Raw genomic sequence first — 13,423 nt, forward strand, 5'->3', positions numbered from 1 at the left:
ACGGGCTGCGGATAGCCTAGAAAAAGTGATGAAACTCTGCTTCCCACAGGATTGTATCTGGAGAGCAGGACACGTTTCTTCCATTTTCTTATTATCTGCTCCTTGGCCTCAGGGTGTTTTCCATGTGAGGGTTTGCTGCTTTGTTGTTGTTCAGAAACTGTTCCATGGAGTTTTGGTGGCAATTCCCCAGGTATTTTGGGAATTACAGTGTTCTTTCTAAAGATGTGGCAGTGTTGTGAAGCGCATATATTGAGTGAGCTTACAGGAGTGCCCATATCTGGTGTCTGATGTGAATCTGATATTGTGGTCGTTTAACTGCATGTTTCAGGATTTGGGGTTTTAGTGGTGGAAAAGATAGGACAGAAGTGAAGGCTATCAACTGCTGATCTCAGGCAAAGTGGAGGAAGCTGGCAATCAGTTGCTTGTTTCATTCGCACTTCAAAGGTGGCTGGGAACACCGATGGTTTACTGTAGTTCTGGATGAGGTGAGGGCTGGGAGTTGCCCTCTCCCAAATCCTTTGAATCACTTGAGAACAGGCCAAAGCTTTTCATTTGTTTCCCTCACCTGGGAGAAGGAGTGATTGTGATCTAGTATTTGTCACTGCTCTGGGAATTGAAACTGAGCTTTTTTTTTTAAAGTATTATTGTTGCTTAGGCTTCCTTCTGCAGCTGAGCAAGCTGTTCAGCCTAACCTTGCTCCGGTTTTCTGCTTGACTTTTGTCCAGTGCTTAGGGGTTGGGGTTTACTGAGATTACAAAATTCTTTTAAGAAGGGTGCTGTATTATTTAGCAGGTAGCACGTAGCACTAGGTTTTGAAATCCTACTGTGTTTTGTAACTCTACTGCTGTGTTTCTGGGTGACCATTAGCAAAGTTATTTTCCCTTTTTAATCTGGAAGGGAAATAGCACTATGGCCGTCATTTTATAAAATGTCTAAAATTTTACTGTTGGGGAAGCTGTGAGACGTGAATTATGAGCAGACATAACTTTTTTTAAACAAAGATGGAAGAGCTTTGTTCTGTAGTGGCATCACCTGAGCTTGAACAAAATACCAGATTCCTTCATTCTGTTTAAAAACTTAATTTTTCTTGGTCAGAATTATTTTATTAGATATTTTGGTCATCAGTACTGCCGTTACATTGTTTTAATAGGCACATGACTAAATTGTCATCAACCAACCTGATGTCTGAGACAAACTTTTTTGATTGTTGTTTTCCCTTCTACTTTTTTTTTTTTTAAAAAAAAAAACCTTTTCAAAACAGTAGTTCCAGATTCTTGGCCAAGTGTAAATACTATTTGTCCTTAAAAGTAAAAGCATTACAGTGCACAATATCTAACGTGTTTCTTGGCGTTGGTCACGTTTTTGAACTGATAACCATATGGCAATGCTGACAGATTCTTATTTGCTCCTGAGCTATATGGGGTTGCTAGGGGTTGTCAGATGACACTTGCTCACATGAGAGCCATTAACAGGGTGTTGTAGCCAGCGTTAGAACAACCTTGCAACTAAGGGCGAGTCACGGCAAAAGCAACTATGCTTTTATTTTTTTTAAGAGGCCATATGGTTCAGTCTTGTGACTACATAATTGCCAGCTACCTAAATCACATACCAGGAAACAAACATAGTTAAAGTCAATATTAGCTGTTGTATCTGCTACAGCTTTGCACCAAGCTCGGTAGGAAAAACTCTGTAACAGCAGCAAGAGCGAGTCTGCCATGGCTTCTGAAACTTAACAGTCATGTCTGCTCCTCTGTCTGGAGTAACTGCAGCAGTACGTTAGCTACAGCCGTCTTTCTGCATTAATGGCTTATAGAATACATGAAGATCTCTTTGCTTTTTTTTTTCCCTAAGGACATTCAGCAGACTGTGCTCCTGTATAGGGAAGAAAGCTGATGGTAAATTAGGATTGTTAATGGTTGATCTATAGTAAAGAAATCAGCTTGAAGCTGTATCTCTTCAGTGGGTGTTTAGTTTCTTTCAGGGAGCTTTGGAAAAGGATTTGTAGCAAAAGAAAAATGTGTGGGGGTACACCAAAAGCTACAAATGGCACAGGGGGACAAAGAGAACGAGCAAGAAACAGCAGTGATGTACCACTTGGAAATAATCACTCTTGTACCAAATTGGATGAAAGGATTAGAAAATCTTTGAGAGACCAAAGTGTCAGCTGTGTGAACAAAGTGACTACACTGCTGCAAAACAGGTATGCATGTAACTTTTTTGATATACGTTACTTTTGACAGAGAATGGACATTTTTAGTTGATACTGGATTTATAATGATGTGCTGAAAGGCTATTTCGTAAATAATTGGAAGGGTTGTATTAGAAGCTTATTCTTGCTGCTGGTGGTGATTGATACTGCAGAAAGTCTTCCCTGTTTGAAACTTGAATCTACATTCTTGACTGCAATGTGTAAGTCTTATGTATATGCAAACAGAGGGATGAAGGACAACTGACTTTTCAGTTAAGGTTAAATGATCTTACCTTCCCTTTCTAGTTTTCTAATTAGTTTTTCCCTCTTATTTTTTTGCCAGCTCCTGTGTTAGTAGGTCAAGTAGTAACAGTGTGCAGAGCAGACGGTACAGAATGCTGTGAAGTGGGGGGAAGAATGGAGGGGGAACCCTCTCCTTTACTTGTAAATGACCTCTAGACCAAGTATTACATCAAAGTAAGCTGGAGTATGAATAATGTTTCTTTGACTTTTGTGGTGTGTCTTTTCAGATGTGTGCCAGTGTGTCCCCAGTGTTTCAGTCTCTACTGCCATGTAACTGTTGAAAATACAGTTCAAGGCAGCTTCTTCCAAATTCTAACACCCAAGGGTGTAGAATTAATATTCTATATTCAGGATTGCAAAACTAAGAAGCAGAAAAGCATAGATAGGTATATAGATATGTTTCAGCCGTTTTACTTCTCTAGCCTATGGATACTGCATCGGAGCAGTGAGTGGTTAGTCACTTTCAAAAATGTGGTTAGTCACTTTCAAAAATGTTTTAAGGTCAGCTGAAGTAGTTTTTGAATATAGATGATTAGGTCACTTTTCAGTTATTGCATACATGCTGATCATTATAAAGATGATCCAGAAGCTTTCTTTGTAAAGTTCAGGGTTTGGAGATCTGTATTAACTGAAAATACTGATTCAGGGCAAAATGGGGCAAGCTTCTTGTGACTTTTCTAGAAACAAATGAGTCTGCCTTTCCACTAAGACAGATCTCTTTGCCTCTGTGTCTTGTAGTGGAAAAACGAAAGTAGCTTATATGCAAATCTAAGAGAAAATAAAACTTAAGCTTAATATGGAATCTGGGGAGTAAACTCGCCTAGGATATCTGTAAACTGTTCCAAACTTGTGGCTTCCTGGAGAAAAAAAATAATAATAAAAAAAATCCATAGTGTTTTAGGATCTTTAGTAGACCTGGTTTTCGTGTTATATGAATGTAGACAGCTTGATTATATTTATTTTTTAAATTGAAGATGATATTAGTTCTAGCATCTTCCACATGCAGGAAAGATCCACTCTGAAGGTGAGGCTAGATAAGCTGAGCTGTTCATACTGCTGCCACTGAAGGAAGTAATCGCTTTGCCCGTCTTCCTTTGCTTTCTGGCATCATGCTCTTGTCCTTTTTCCCCTTGCGCTGGCCTTGGCCTTTCCAATCCTTCTGGAGCTGGCTCCCCTTAGGGAGTCAGTTCAGCTCACTAAGCGGGCAGAAAACTGACTCGGGGAGCAAGACAACTCAATTAACGTTCTAACTAGCCTCAATACTTACTTGGAATGTATAGGGAACATTTTCTTTGTGCCTTTTCCTAAAGGTCTATAGCTCCATGGACGAAGTGAGTTGGTGTAACTCATGCTGCCACCAAGAGGTGGAGGTTTGATTGCCTTCTACTTCTGCCTTCTCTTTCCCAGCTGCGCTTCCGATCTGCTTTCGTGTGCCGGGACAGACTTCTGCTGCAGAGAATTCAGCTTACAGAAAGGTCCAGCAATTCCCGGAACAGACATAAATAACAGAAGGGTCACATAGTTACAAAAATAGGAGAAAGGATATGTGGGGCTTTTGTAGTCAAACAAAAACCCAAACAAATTTGGTCAAAATAGCCACATTTAATGTGAAATAGGAAAGTCTGTGCGAGATCATGTTAATTTAATTCAGGTAATTTTTAAGAATGTGAGACCTAGCATAATGCATTGTTTTTTAAGCCAGAGTGAAACATTTCTTTTCACTTCCTTACATCTCAAGGGTGTAATGTTATCAGAAGCCTGTTTTGTCATTTTGCAATACGTTGACACTCAGGTGGCTGGAAAAAAGCAAAACCTCTGATTTTATTCCCTTTATGTGTAACATTTATTTTGTAAGTCACTTAGCAATATGTATTCCTTCAGCACAGAACTTTGATCATTCTATTTAAGTAGCTCTTAAACACAAATTGAACATATAAGATCTTGTATAAGCAGAATGAGAACATTTTTATATAAGTAGTGGGTAAGGCAAATGTTTGTGTTTAGTGAAACTTATTTTTGAAGGCTTTTTTTAAGCTGACTGAAAGAAGCAACAGTTGTTATCCAAAGGTAGCGATTATAGCACATTTATTCTTGCTAAACATTCGTGAGAAATATGAAGCTTGCCCTGGGGATTACATAGTTTTGTTATCAGAAGTAAGACATTTAGCAGTAGGTACATATGCAAAACTACTTGTGTTAAACAACTCACTGCTCAGCTTCCTTCAGTACCTGCCTGTGAGGTTGGGTAAGCTGTTTCAGGCAGAAATGGAGAAAAAAGGAACAGGGTGCCAATTAAGATTTTACCAGCTGAGTCTTGAGATGTGAAGTAGGAGAGTGTTGGGAGTGGTGGTGAAGAACTAAAAGGACACTTCTGATATGAATAAATACTGATATTTGTTCTAATAGGACATGGAGTATACTGTTAGAATCTTATAATGTGGTGCAGCTAGAAAATAAGGGGCTTCTTCTGAGTGTGTTGAGGGTTTGCTTTCTATCCAAAAGTGGAAGAACTAATAACTTTGTTACCAAATTGTCAATGAAAAATAGAAAATTCAGTCTAATAATGTGCAAACTTTTCACATAACACTTTCAGAATTTTCTCTTTCCCCATCCTCTACTTATGTCCCACAAACGCATCGTGAGGGTTTTTTTTTGTTGTTGCCTTTAAGTTAACATTAGTTCATGTTGTGGCCTTGGAGAGGGAGAAGGAAGAATCTGTTATCTCCTTCACTATTTTTGGAAGATAGAAATATGTGTCCCTTGGTCAAACCTGGTGGTTGAAATTGATTAGTGAATTAACAAATAATTATGCAGGGTGAACCTGTATGCATGCAGCTTCCCTGTGAGCATAGGGACCTTTTCTCCTTAGGAAAAACCAGACTACAATATTTCTGTTGGCTATTTCAGATTTTTTGGTCTTAATTTTTAGAAACAACTGATGGAGGAGTGAAAGGTGTTTTCTCCTCCTAGTCAAACGTTTAAGCTATTACTTTCTAACATCTAAAGGTATGTTAAGCTGTACAGTGCAGAAGTGTGGTAGTTTTTTTGTTGTCTTTTTCCCATGAACTGATATTTCATGAAAGAGCATCTTCTTTCTTTCAAAAACTGTATGTGAAGAAGAAACAAAAAGTACATGCCTTACTTGCTTATTCAGCAATGCTGGAACAGTTTGGGAGTTTGTTTTTTATGCATGTGAAAAGGGAGCTGATGAATGAGTCTGTGTATTTTCTGTGTTCTTCAACACTCTGCTTTTAGGAGATGATTGAATCTGCTGTCCCTGGTCTGGGGGCAGCATGTTATATAGGCTGGCTTAAACAATAAAGGGTTGAAGTACTGTAAGCAGTTTGCTCATCAGCTTTTGTGATGGGGAAGAACATCCTGGTTATCTGACTAGTCCTGGACCTGGTGCTAGATTCCATGTGGAAGTAATGAGGCTAGTGTTTCTATGCTGGTATAACTTGCCTACAGATATGCTTGATTTTATCAGATGAGGTCTTAGTAGGACGGATCTCTCCTGTAGTAGGTAGGACTGCTGCAGGAACTGCCTCTTGTGTTCTGGGTAATTCAAAGCCTGAAAGCAAGGACTTCATTAAAACCTAAGTTTGATATTTGGTTAGTACTGTAGGAAGCATTATCTGGAGTCACTTCCCTGGATATGGTCTATTAGTCACATAAAGCTCTGTTTGGCAGGTTTTATGTAACTCCTTAGCTTTTTGCTATCTGTCACTAGAATCTGTTTGAAATTCTGAAAAATTGCACCCATCTTTCATTCTAGTGTGCTGTGTGGAAAAGGCGCCTCAGCAGGCTGTTAAATTGGCTTCTACTTCAGCATTTGTTATAAACTCCAGTTCAAGTCTTACACAGAAGTCAGCACCTCACAAGCAATGTGAAGTTTGCTTTAGTGCAGAATGTGGGGATTCACCCATTCATGAGGAAACTTAAATTCGTGCAACACAAGCATTGAACATGCTTTTAACATGGGTGGGCACAGCTGGAATGGCTCAGGCCACGCCTGAAGTGGATCCTTCTCTGTTTAGATGTGCGGTCCTGTGGGCTGAACTACGGATCCTGCTGTGCCAGTCCTGGAGATAAATTGTATGCAAGATCAACACCTTAAATTAAGGCCATAGTGATGTGCCTTTTCTTTGTTGTTAAAAGGAGGGAAGACCTGTGGCCTTTGTAAGAAAGCAGCATCATTGCTTAAGGTGTTGTCTGTTGCAGAAGGTATGTAGATAGCTGTGTAACCGAAGGGGTATCCGAGTATCTGGTACCGAAGATAATCAGATCCATGCAGCAGGCTAGAACGAAGTCTGCTGATGGTTCTGACTTCTTTTGCGTTCTGTGTAACTTGGTTCTGTAATAGCATTGCATAGGCAGTGGGCTGGGAAACTAGTAACAGACTCTTAAAACAGATGGTGTAGTTAGAGCTCTCTGCATATGTGAATTGTGTAGGATCTTTGTTGGGCAACTATCAACAATGGTATCAGGCCTGATCTCTGGCAGGTTAACGTCATGCTGTGACTCCCTTTGAACAGAAAGACTTGAAAAGAAACCTGCCCGGCATTCCTAGCATTTTGGTGGCAACATTTTACAAACACATCAACAAGTTTCCTGACTGTTGATGGCAAAACAGCACCTATAGCATGGTTCCATGATCTGGCTTTGATCCTTACAGGACCCTTGTATATTATGTACATGGAGTACCCTTCTATCAGAGTACCTTCCAGTGGAGGTGGGCATCTGGCTTACTCTGTCCCAAGGTATTTAAAAATAGAATAAAACCTTCCAGATTGATGAGGTCTTTTCAGCTTTGAAAAAGGTGCTCATTTTTCTTTCTAGCTACGCTGGTCTCTGAAATGCAAGATGAGGCACAAAGAAATGAAACTGGCTTTACTTATAATGACTTTAAATTTGCAAGTCTCTGAGTGTGCTCCTGAAGCAGTTGCCCATGGTTACCTTGCTGACTAACAGGAGTTGGTGGCGTTTACCTCACTATTGATTTATGGCTGTTAACAGAGCATGGAATAAAAGAAATGGCTTCAGAAATTCTTGTCTTTCAGCTGTGTAGGGGTTTTGTGGGAATTTTTTTCCCTCAGTTCTCTACCTTCCTCCTCTGTAGGCCATACTTTGGGAAAATTCCTAAATGAAACCTCCTTTTGGGTGGGAGAGCAGCGTGGCCTTGACTGAAGTCTGTTATGCAATTTGTTAAACCAACAACTGTTAATAACCGCTGTGCTCCTCTCCCCGAGATACGGTCCGTCCAGGTCAGGGGTGAGGCGGTACGACTGAGCACCATGCTGTGCTTTATGAACTGCTTTATGCAGTAGTAGGTTTTTTTTCCATTAATTCCAGCTTTTCAGCTACATAACATGAACCTGAGGCCCAGGAAAACTCCATGCTCTGATTGCAGACCGGTTCCTTTGGGAATTAAGAAATAGTCTCTTGCCATTGCAGCTGTGATCAGGGGTACTCAGCCTCCTGCGGCAGTGCAAGGAGGTGAGCCGTGTGCCACGGTGCCTCTCTGAGGAACAGGCAGTTTCTGGCTCCAGAGAGTTGTTTTGCTTCAGGCTGAATCTCAGTGTACCTTGGTTTCATCTACTAAATGAGTTTCTCCGTAGTCAGAGGTCAAGTCTCAGTAATCTCTGATTGCTCTGTAAACCCTGAAATATCTCAGAAAAGAAAGGGGAAAAACAGTGGAATAAACCTTGTCTTTCAGTTACAAGAATGAAACTTTGGGAAAATCATAATTTGTATTGATAGGAATAGGTCAAAAGGAATTTTGTGTTGTGTTTTTTAGAGGAGGGGAAAGGGTGAGGGAGCTTGTAATCCTTGAGTTTGTGAAAGGCTGTAACACAGAGGATGGTGATCTGTTGTTGTTTATTGCCATTGAGGGAATTGCACAAAACAGTACACCTACCTTGCAATAAGGATAATCCAGACTGTGTATGGAGAAGGGCATAAATCTGAGAGTAGTTTGCTGGAGCAGATTGCTAAGAAAAAGTTTTGTGTTCTCTTTCTGGAAAATTTTGAAGAAAGGTGGATGAAAATTGGTCTGGCTGTGCCTGCCTGTGTATCAGTGACGCTGGGCTTAGATGCTCCTTTGAGTTCCTTTTTGGTCAGAGTTCTGTGATTACAGCCTAATTCTTATAAATGCAGAGTTATAGATGTATTTGTCAAATACCTGCTTCTTCACTTAAACCTGCAAAGTAAGCACACTATTTTAACATCTTGTATTTATAATCTGCAGCTGGACTTTTTCAGAGTTTGACTTGAATGAGATCCGCCTGATAGTTTACCAAGACTGTGAGAGGAGAGGCAGACAAGTCTTATTTGATTCCAAAGCAGTCCGCAAAATCGATGAAGCTGTGGTTCAGGTATGAAATGATAATTTTCTTTTTGTCTTACTGCGCTTTTGTTTCTCTTCCCAAAAGCAGGAGTTTTAATAGGAAAGTGTGCACTTCTTAATCTTACTTGTGATCTTTCACTTGATTTCATTTCTGTGATAGCTGCAACAAGAGTGTGTTAGATTCCAAAAAGCCTGTGAGCACACCTGGTATTTGTAATATAGATATGGTATTAAAGCATAACAGCTTAGACCTGATCTGCTTTCAAGCTAAACAATCTATAACCCTTCAAACTGAGTATTTCCTTAGCCTTTTTAATGTTGGCTGGGATTGTTTTTTGTTATTAACCTTGGTTGTCCCATTGTCCCAGTGATGTCTAGCACCTCTGTAAATGTGCTCATCTTCCTTTGGTATTTGGGGATTAGTAAAGTTGTTGGCTCTGTGTGAATTAAAACAATTCCACTTTGGCTAACCATGCCATGAAGGGTAAGACTGGCACATGGTAATATATAGCCATGTAAGTTTTTGTGACATGCGTAGAAGCACGACTAGATGCTGTAGAGATGCAAATTCTTTGTGCTGCTCTCTGGGCACACAAGTTGTGGAGTAATGCTTCCAGTAAACTTAGCTGATTGTAAGGCAAGTAAAACGATAATATTTTCTGTTTTGTGGTTGGTGGTTGTTTGTTTTGGTTTTTTTTCCCCTGCCAGCTCCATGTTTATCTTCTACATTTAATAATTTCATTTTTTTGTTAGTTTTGAAGCCTGTGTTACAACCAGGAGCTTTGGCCTGTCCAATTAGCATAGTTTATTGAATCACTAGCTATATATGAATAATTGTGACTGGTAGAAATTATGCTTATAAAACAGGGGTCTATTTCAGTCACTGCAAATATTCCATTGTGCCAAATCACTAGGACTGATAAGTAGATGATCAGTCATCAGCTGATGATGCTTAAGAGGGTAAATGGGTCAGACTGGTCTGTTAATCTTGCCCCCCTCCTGCCCCATCAAGGCTGTTACTTCCTTGAGTTGGTTTAAAACACACAGCGTGTGAGGAGGAAATATATTTCTGGTTTCATTTAAATACTTAGTATTGAAGCAAGTGGAATAATTTTTTCAACTAAAAGTTAACTATAAAACATCCTATCAGAAATTCTATGCAACACTGACACAAAACACTTTATAACCTTCCTCATAACATGTGATACTGGCTATAATCTGTTTTCTAGCCAGACACTAATCTAGGTACCCTTTTAAAACAGCCAGAGCACTTTGGATGGCATGCAAACACATAGATGTTAAGTGATCTTGAATGTTCGTTTGTTCGAGCCAAAACTGATTCGTTTAAAGTTAAGGCAAAACGACTCTTAAGTTCATTCCTGTTTAAATTGAAGTCAAGAAAATGTGTGTGTGTGTATTGTGCCTTTATCCATTTTCCTGAGAAACAGTAAAGCTTATTCACATTGAATATTCAAATACATTGTCTTTAAAGTATGTGGTCAGCTTACCTGGGGGAACTAGCAGGTCTGTCTTGCATTTAAGCATATGTTTGTTTAATACACTGTGTTTCTTTTCAGTGTTCTTAATCTAATCTGCAATTCTTTCTGCAGGTGGCATGTATCAGACCGCTTTTATTAGGCGGTTTTCGTCAGTAGCTCATTAAGCACATGACTACTGACACTGGTGCATTTCTAAACCTCTAATGACAGTCACGTTGGGATTAGATAAGCAGTAGCACATAAGTACTATGCCAGGAAAGACTGCACAAAAGGAGTGCAAATATAGGATAAAATATAGAAGTCTAGGATTTTACTTTTAACACGCTTTTTTTTAAACAGGCTTATTTTTAAACCGGTAAAGGAGCTGTACTATCACTATAGTTTAAACTCAGCTTTTTTAAAAAATGACATATCTACTCATTTTCTTGGCTTGCGCTTACTCTTTTTCTTCTGCATCTTTCTTTTGCTCTTTTCATCGTCTTGTCATTGTGACTATTCTAAAATGTACTACAGTTACTGCACTGTAGTAAGCATTCATTTTAGGCTTGTGGAACATTGGACTCCACTTTTATTTCCATTTAATTTCTTGTTATTGTTCCTTTCTTGTCTTGCTGAGCTCAAAATGTGTTATGTAAATGTGGCTATGGCTGCTTTTTACTAGCTTCTAGGTTATTACTGTTTCTTTTTGCCTGCTTGCTTGTTTTTTCTATAAACTATGTACCTTGTTGACATTTAAAAAAACCAAAAAACAACTTCGTTGATCTCTGCCAGTGAATGTTTCCGATGAGGTAAACCATGCTGGTACAAAATGAGACATAAAAATACACTTTGTTCTGATGTGCACCAAATGAATGTATGTTTACATGAATACACATTAAATATATGTTGATTAAGGGATTTTGAATTTCTTAAATATATAAAAAGTTTTTTTAAAAGTGTGAGATAAGCTTCCTAAGACTTTCTAAGCAGTTTTTATTGCTGCAAGGTTACAGTTCTGCTCCCTTCATATAAAAAAATTCAACTGCATGTGAGAAGTATGTTTGAAGTAATGTGGGATTTTTAATTGACATCTAATGAATATTTAGATTGGGGGTGGGTGGGTGAGGGAGGAAGCAGCCATTGAACAAAACCCAGTAAGTTTCTTGCTCTCTTTAAGAAAACTGTATTAATCAAATCCCAGTGAATTAAATGCAGCTTGTGTTAAGAAACACGTACAAATAGCATTAATGTAATCGGTAGCTTTCCAAGACTTCCTTTACACCTTTCTGATCAGATCTAAGATGTTGTTAAAACATAGTGGCTTGAGAGTAAACTTTGAATTAAACAGCCGTCTGGATTTAAGAATTCATTTGTTGTGCTCTGCCTTTTTTTTTTTTTTTCCTCACAACTCCTTTACAGGTTTAACAAATAGATTTTCTAACCTGCTAATTCTACCAAATAATGCATTATTCACCACTTGTTTTTGCTGGCTGTTCTTCTGTTTAAGAATTCTGTTAATCAGTCAGTGAGCAAAAGTTATGTGCAATATGAGTAAGTAATTGTGCAAAAGATTACAGAAATTGTTTTGTAAGCAACCCATAAACTGAGTGGGGTTTTTTACATAAACTTTGGCAAACGTTACACAGCAATTCATAATAATTGGGAATGATCTTCCAGTGGAACTTTGATTAATTACTCTGTATGATACTATAAAAACTTGTCTGATGATATAAATGTGAGAGTGGTTCTGCACTTTCTCTGATGCTGACCTTTTATTAAAAATCTTTAAAAATGGATACGTATTTTTTGAATCAAATATCTTTTCTGTAGCTTACCCAGAGTTCAAGAAAAATCTTGCTGTGGTGTTTTTATAGGTGGGAGTTCTCATGTTTTCTTTAATTGTTCTCACTGTTTTGTTCTGTTTTGACACAGAAAATGGCAGAGGATGCTTCTGCAAAGGCGTCTGCCAAGAACTGCCAAGCAAGCAATGGGAACAACAATATTTCTTCCCATAGTCCCTCAATAAGCTGTATGCAAAATATAAAAGAACAGATCTCGAAGTATCAGGTAATGTTCGTTACTTTTATAGTTTGTACTTATGCGTTTTACTGAAGAAGACTATATAAAAGCCTTGACTTAAATATATGGAATGACTGATATATTACAAGTTTATTTGAATGTTGAGGTATCTACTCTATCTTTAAAGTGTTCTAGAGTAATAACATGTGTGTACGTCTTAACCTTTTTGTCTATTTTGGTCTTGTCTTTGAAAGAGCTACAAAAGATATTTAATAGCATTGTTATTTGTGAAGAACATGAAAAGCACAATACCATTTTCTGTTCCTGTTTTGAAAGATGTCTGTGCTTCAGGTCAGTTCTGAAGCTCTTGAACATGGTGTATTAAGAGTTCCTTTAGTCTGTCATATTATAACATGACATTTTTAAGCGAATTATTTTTTAGGTGCTCTGGCTGTTTCTCAGTAAAAGCATAAAAATTTCATCTAGAAAAATGTAATTTGAAGCATGTATAGATTAAGGTAGAAAAAATTATATTTAACTAGAAGTTAAGTGATTTCCTTCAGAATTAACAAACTTCTCTCCATATTTGCTATTGATGATCAGTCTTCAAAACAAAGTAAGAAATCAATCTGATTTGCGAAGACTGTGTTTCTAAGTATAATTATTTTCCAGTCAAAAGTGTTTCCAAGAAGCTTTCTATAGGGGCAGGGAAAGAGAATTTACTCATTTGAAAAAGAAGACAGTTTAATGCTTGGGGATTCAGACCACAAAATCAAAGTCCTGTAAAGGCCTACAGGTTTCATCAAACACTGTTATCTGGGAATGTTGCTGGACACAGCTATTTATTTCTTTGGAAATGCAATAGATATTTTTGCTTCTTTCTTGCCTTTGGAGGTCCCCCTGGAACAAGGGTAGCAATGCTCATCTAGTGAGCAAACAGAGTATATAGTCCAGCTGCATTTGCTTGTACTTGCACTCGGTGTGTTGGTAGAATCACACAAGATCTCAGTCTGCATGGAAAAGCAGAACTTGGGTTCTCCGTTCAAAATGTAGCCCTATGGCACTTGATTAAATTGAAATAGTATGCCA

At 38.4% G+C, this 13,423-nt stretch overlaps 1 protein-coding gene across 4 annotated transcripts in view; it reads left to right on the forward strand.

The window, feature by feature from the left end:
• The window catches only part of FNIP2 (folliculin interacting protein 2), a 52,372-nt gene that overhangs the window by 13,888 nt on the left and 25,061 nt on the right, over nt 1–13,423 (forward strand). For 2 of the 4 annotated variants that reach the window (XM_040601189.1, XM_040601179.1), the window contains exons 2-3: nt 8,739–8,865; nt 12,248–12,382. In XM_040601189.1, coding sequence (XP_040457123.1) covers nt 8,739–8,865; nt 12,248–12,382 — 262 coding nt within the window. Of the gene's footprint in view, nt 1–1,472; nt 2,201–8,738; nt 8,866–12,247; nt 12,383–13,423 lie in introns of those variants that run through there. The other 2 variants (XM_040601170.1, XM_040601159.1) reach the window with 2 other exon arrangements.

This window comes from Falco naumanni, chromosome 1 (genome assembly GCF_017639655.2).
Source record: "Falco naumanni isolate bFalNau1 chromosome 1, bFalNau1.pat, whole genome shotgun sequence".
Classification (NCBI taxonomy): Eukaryota; Metazoa; Chordata; class Aves; order Falconiformes; family Falconidae; genus Falco; species Falco naumanni.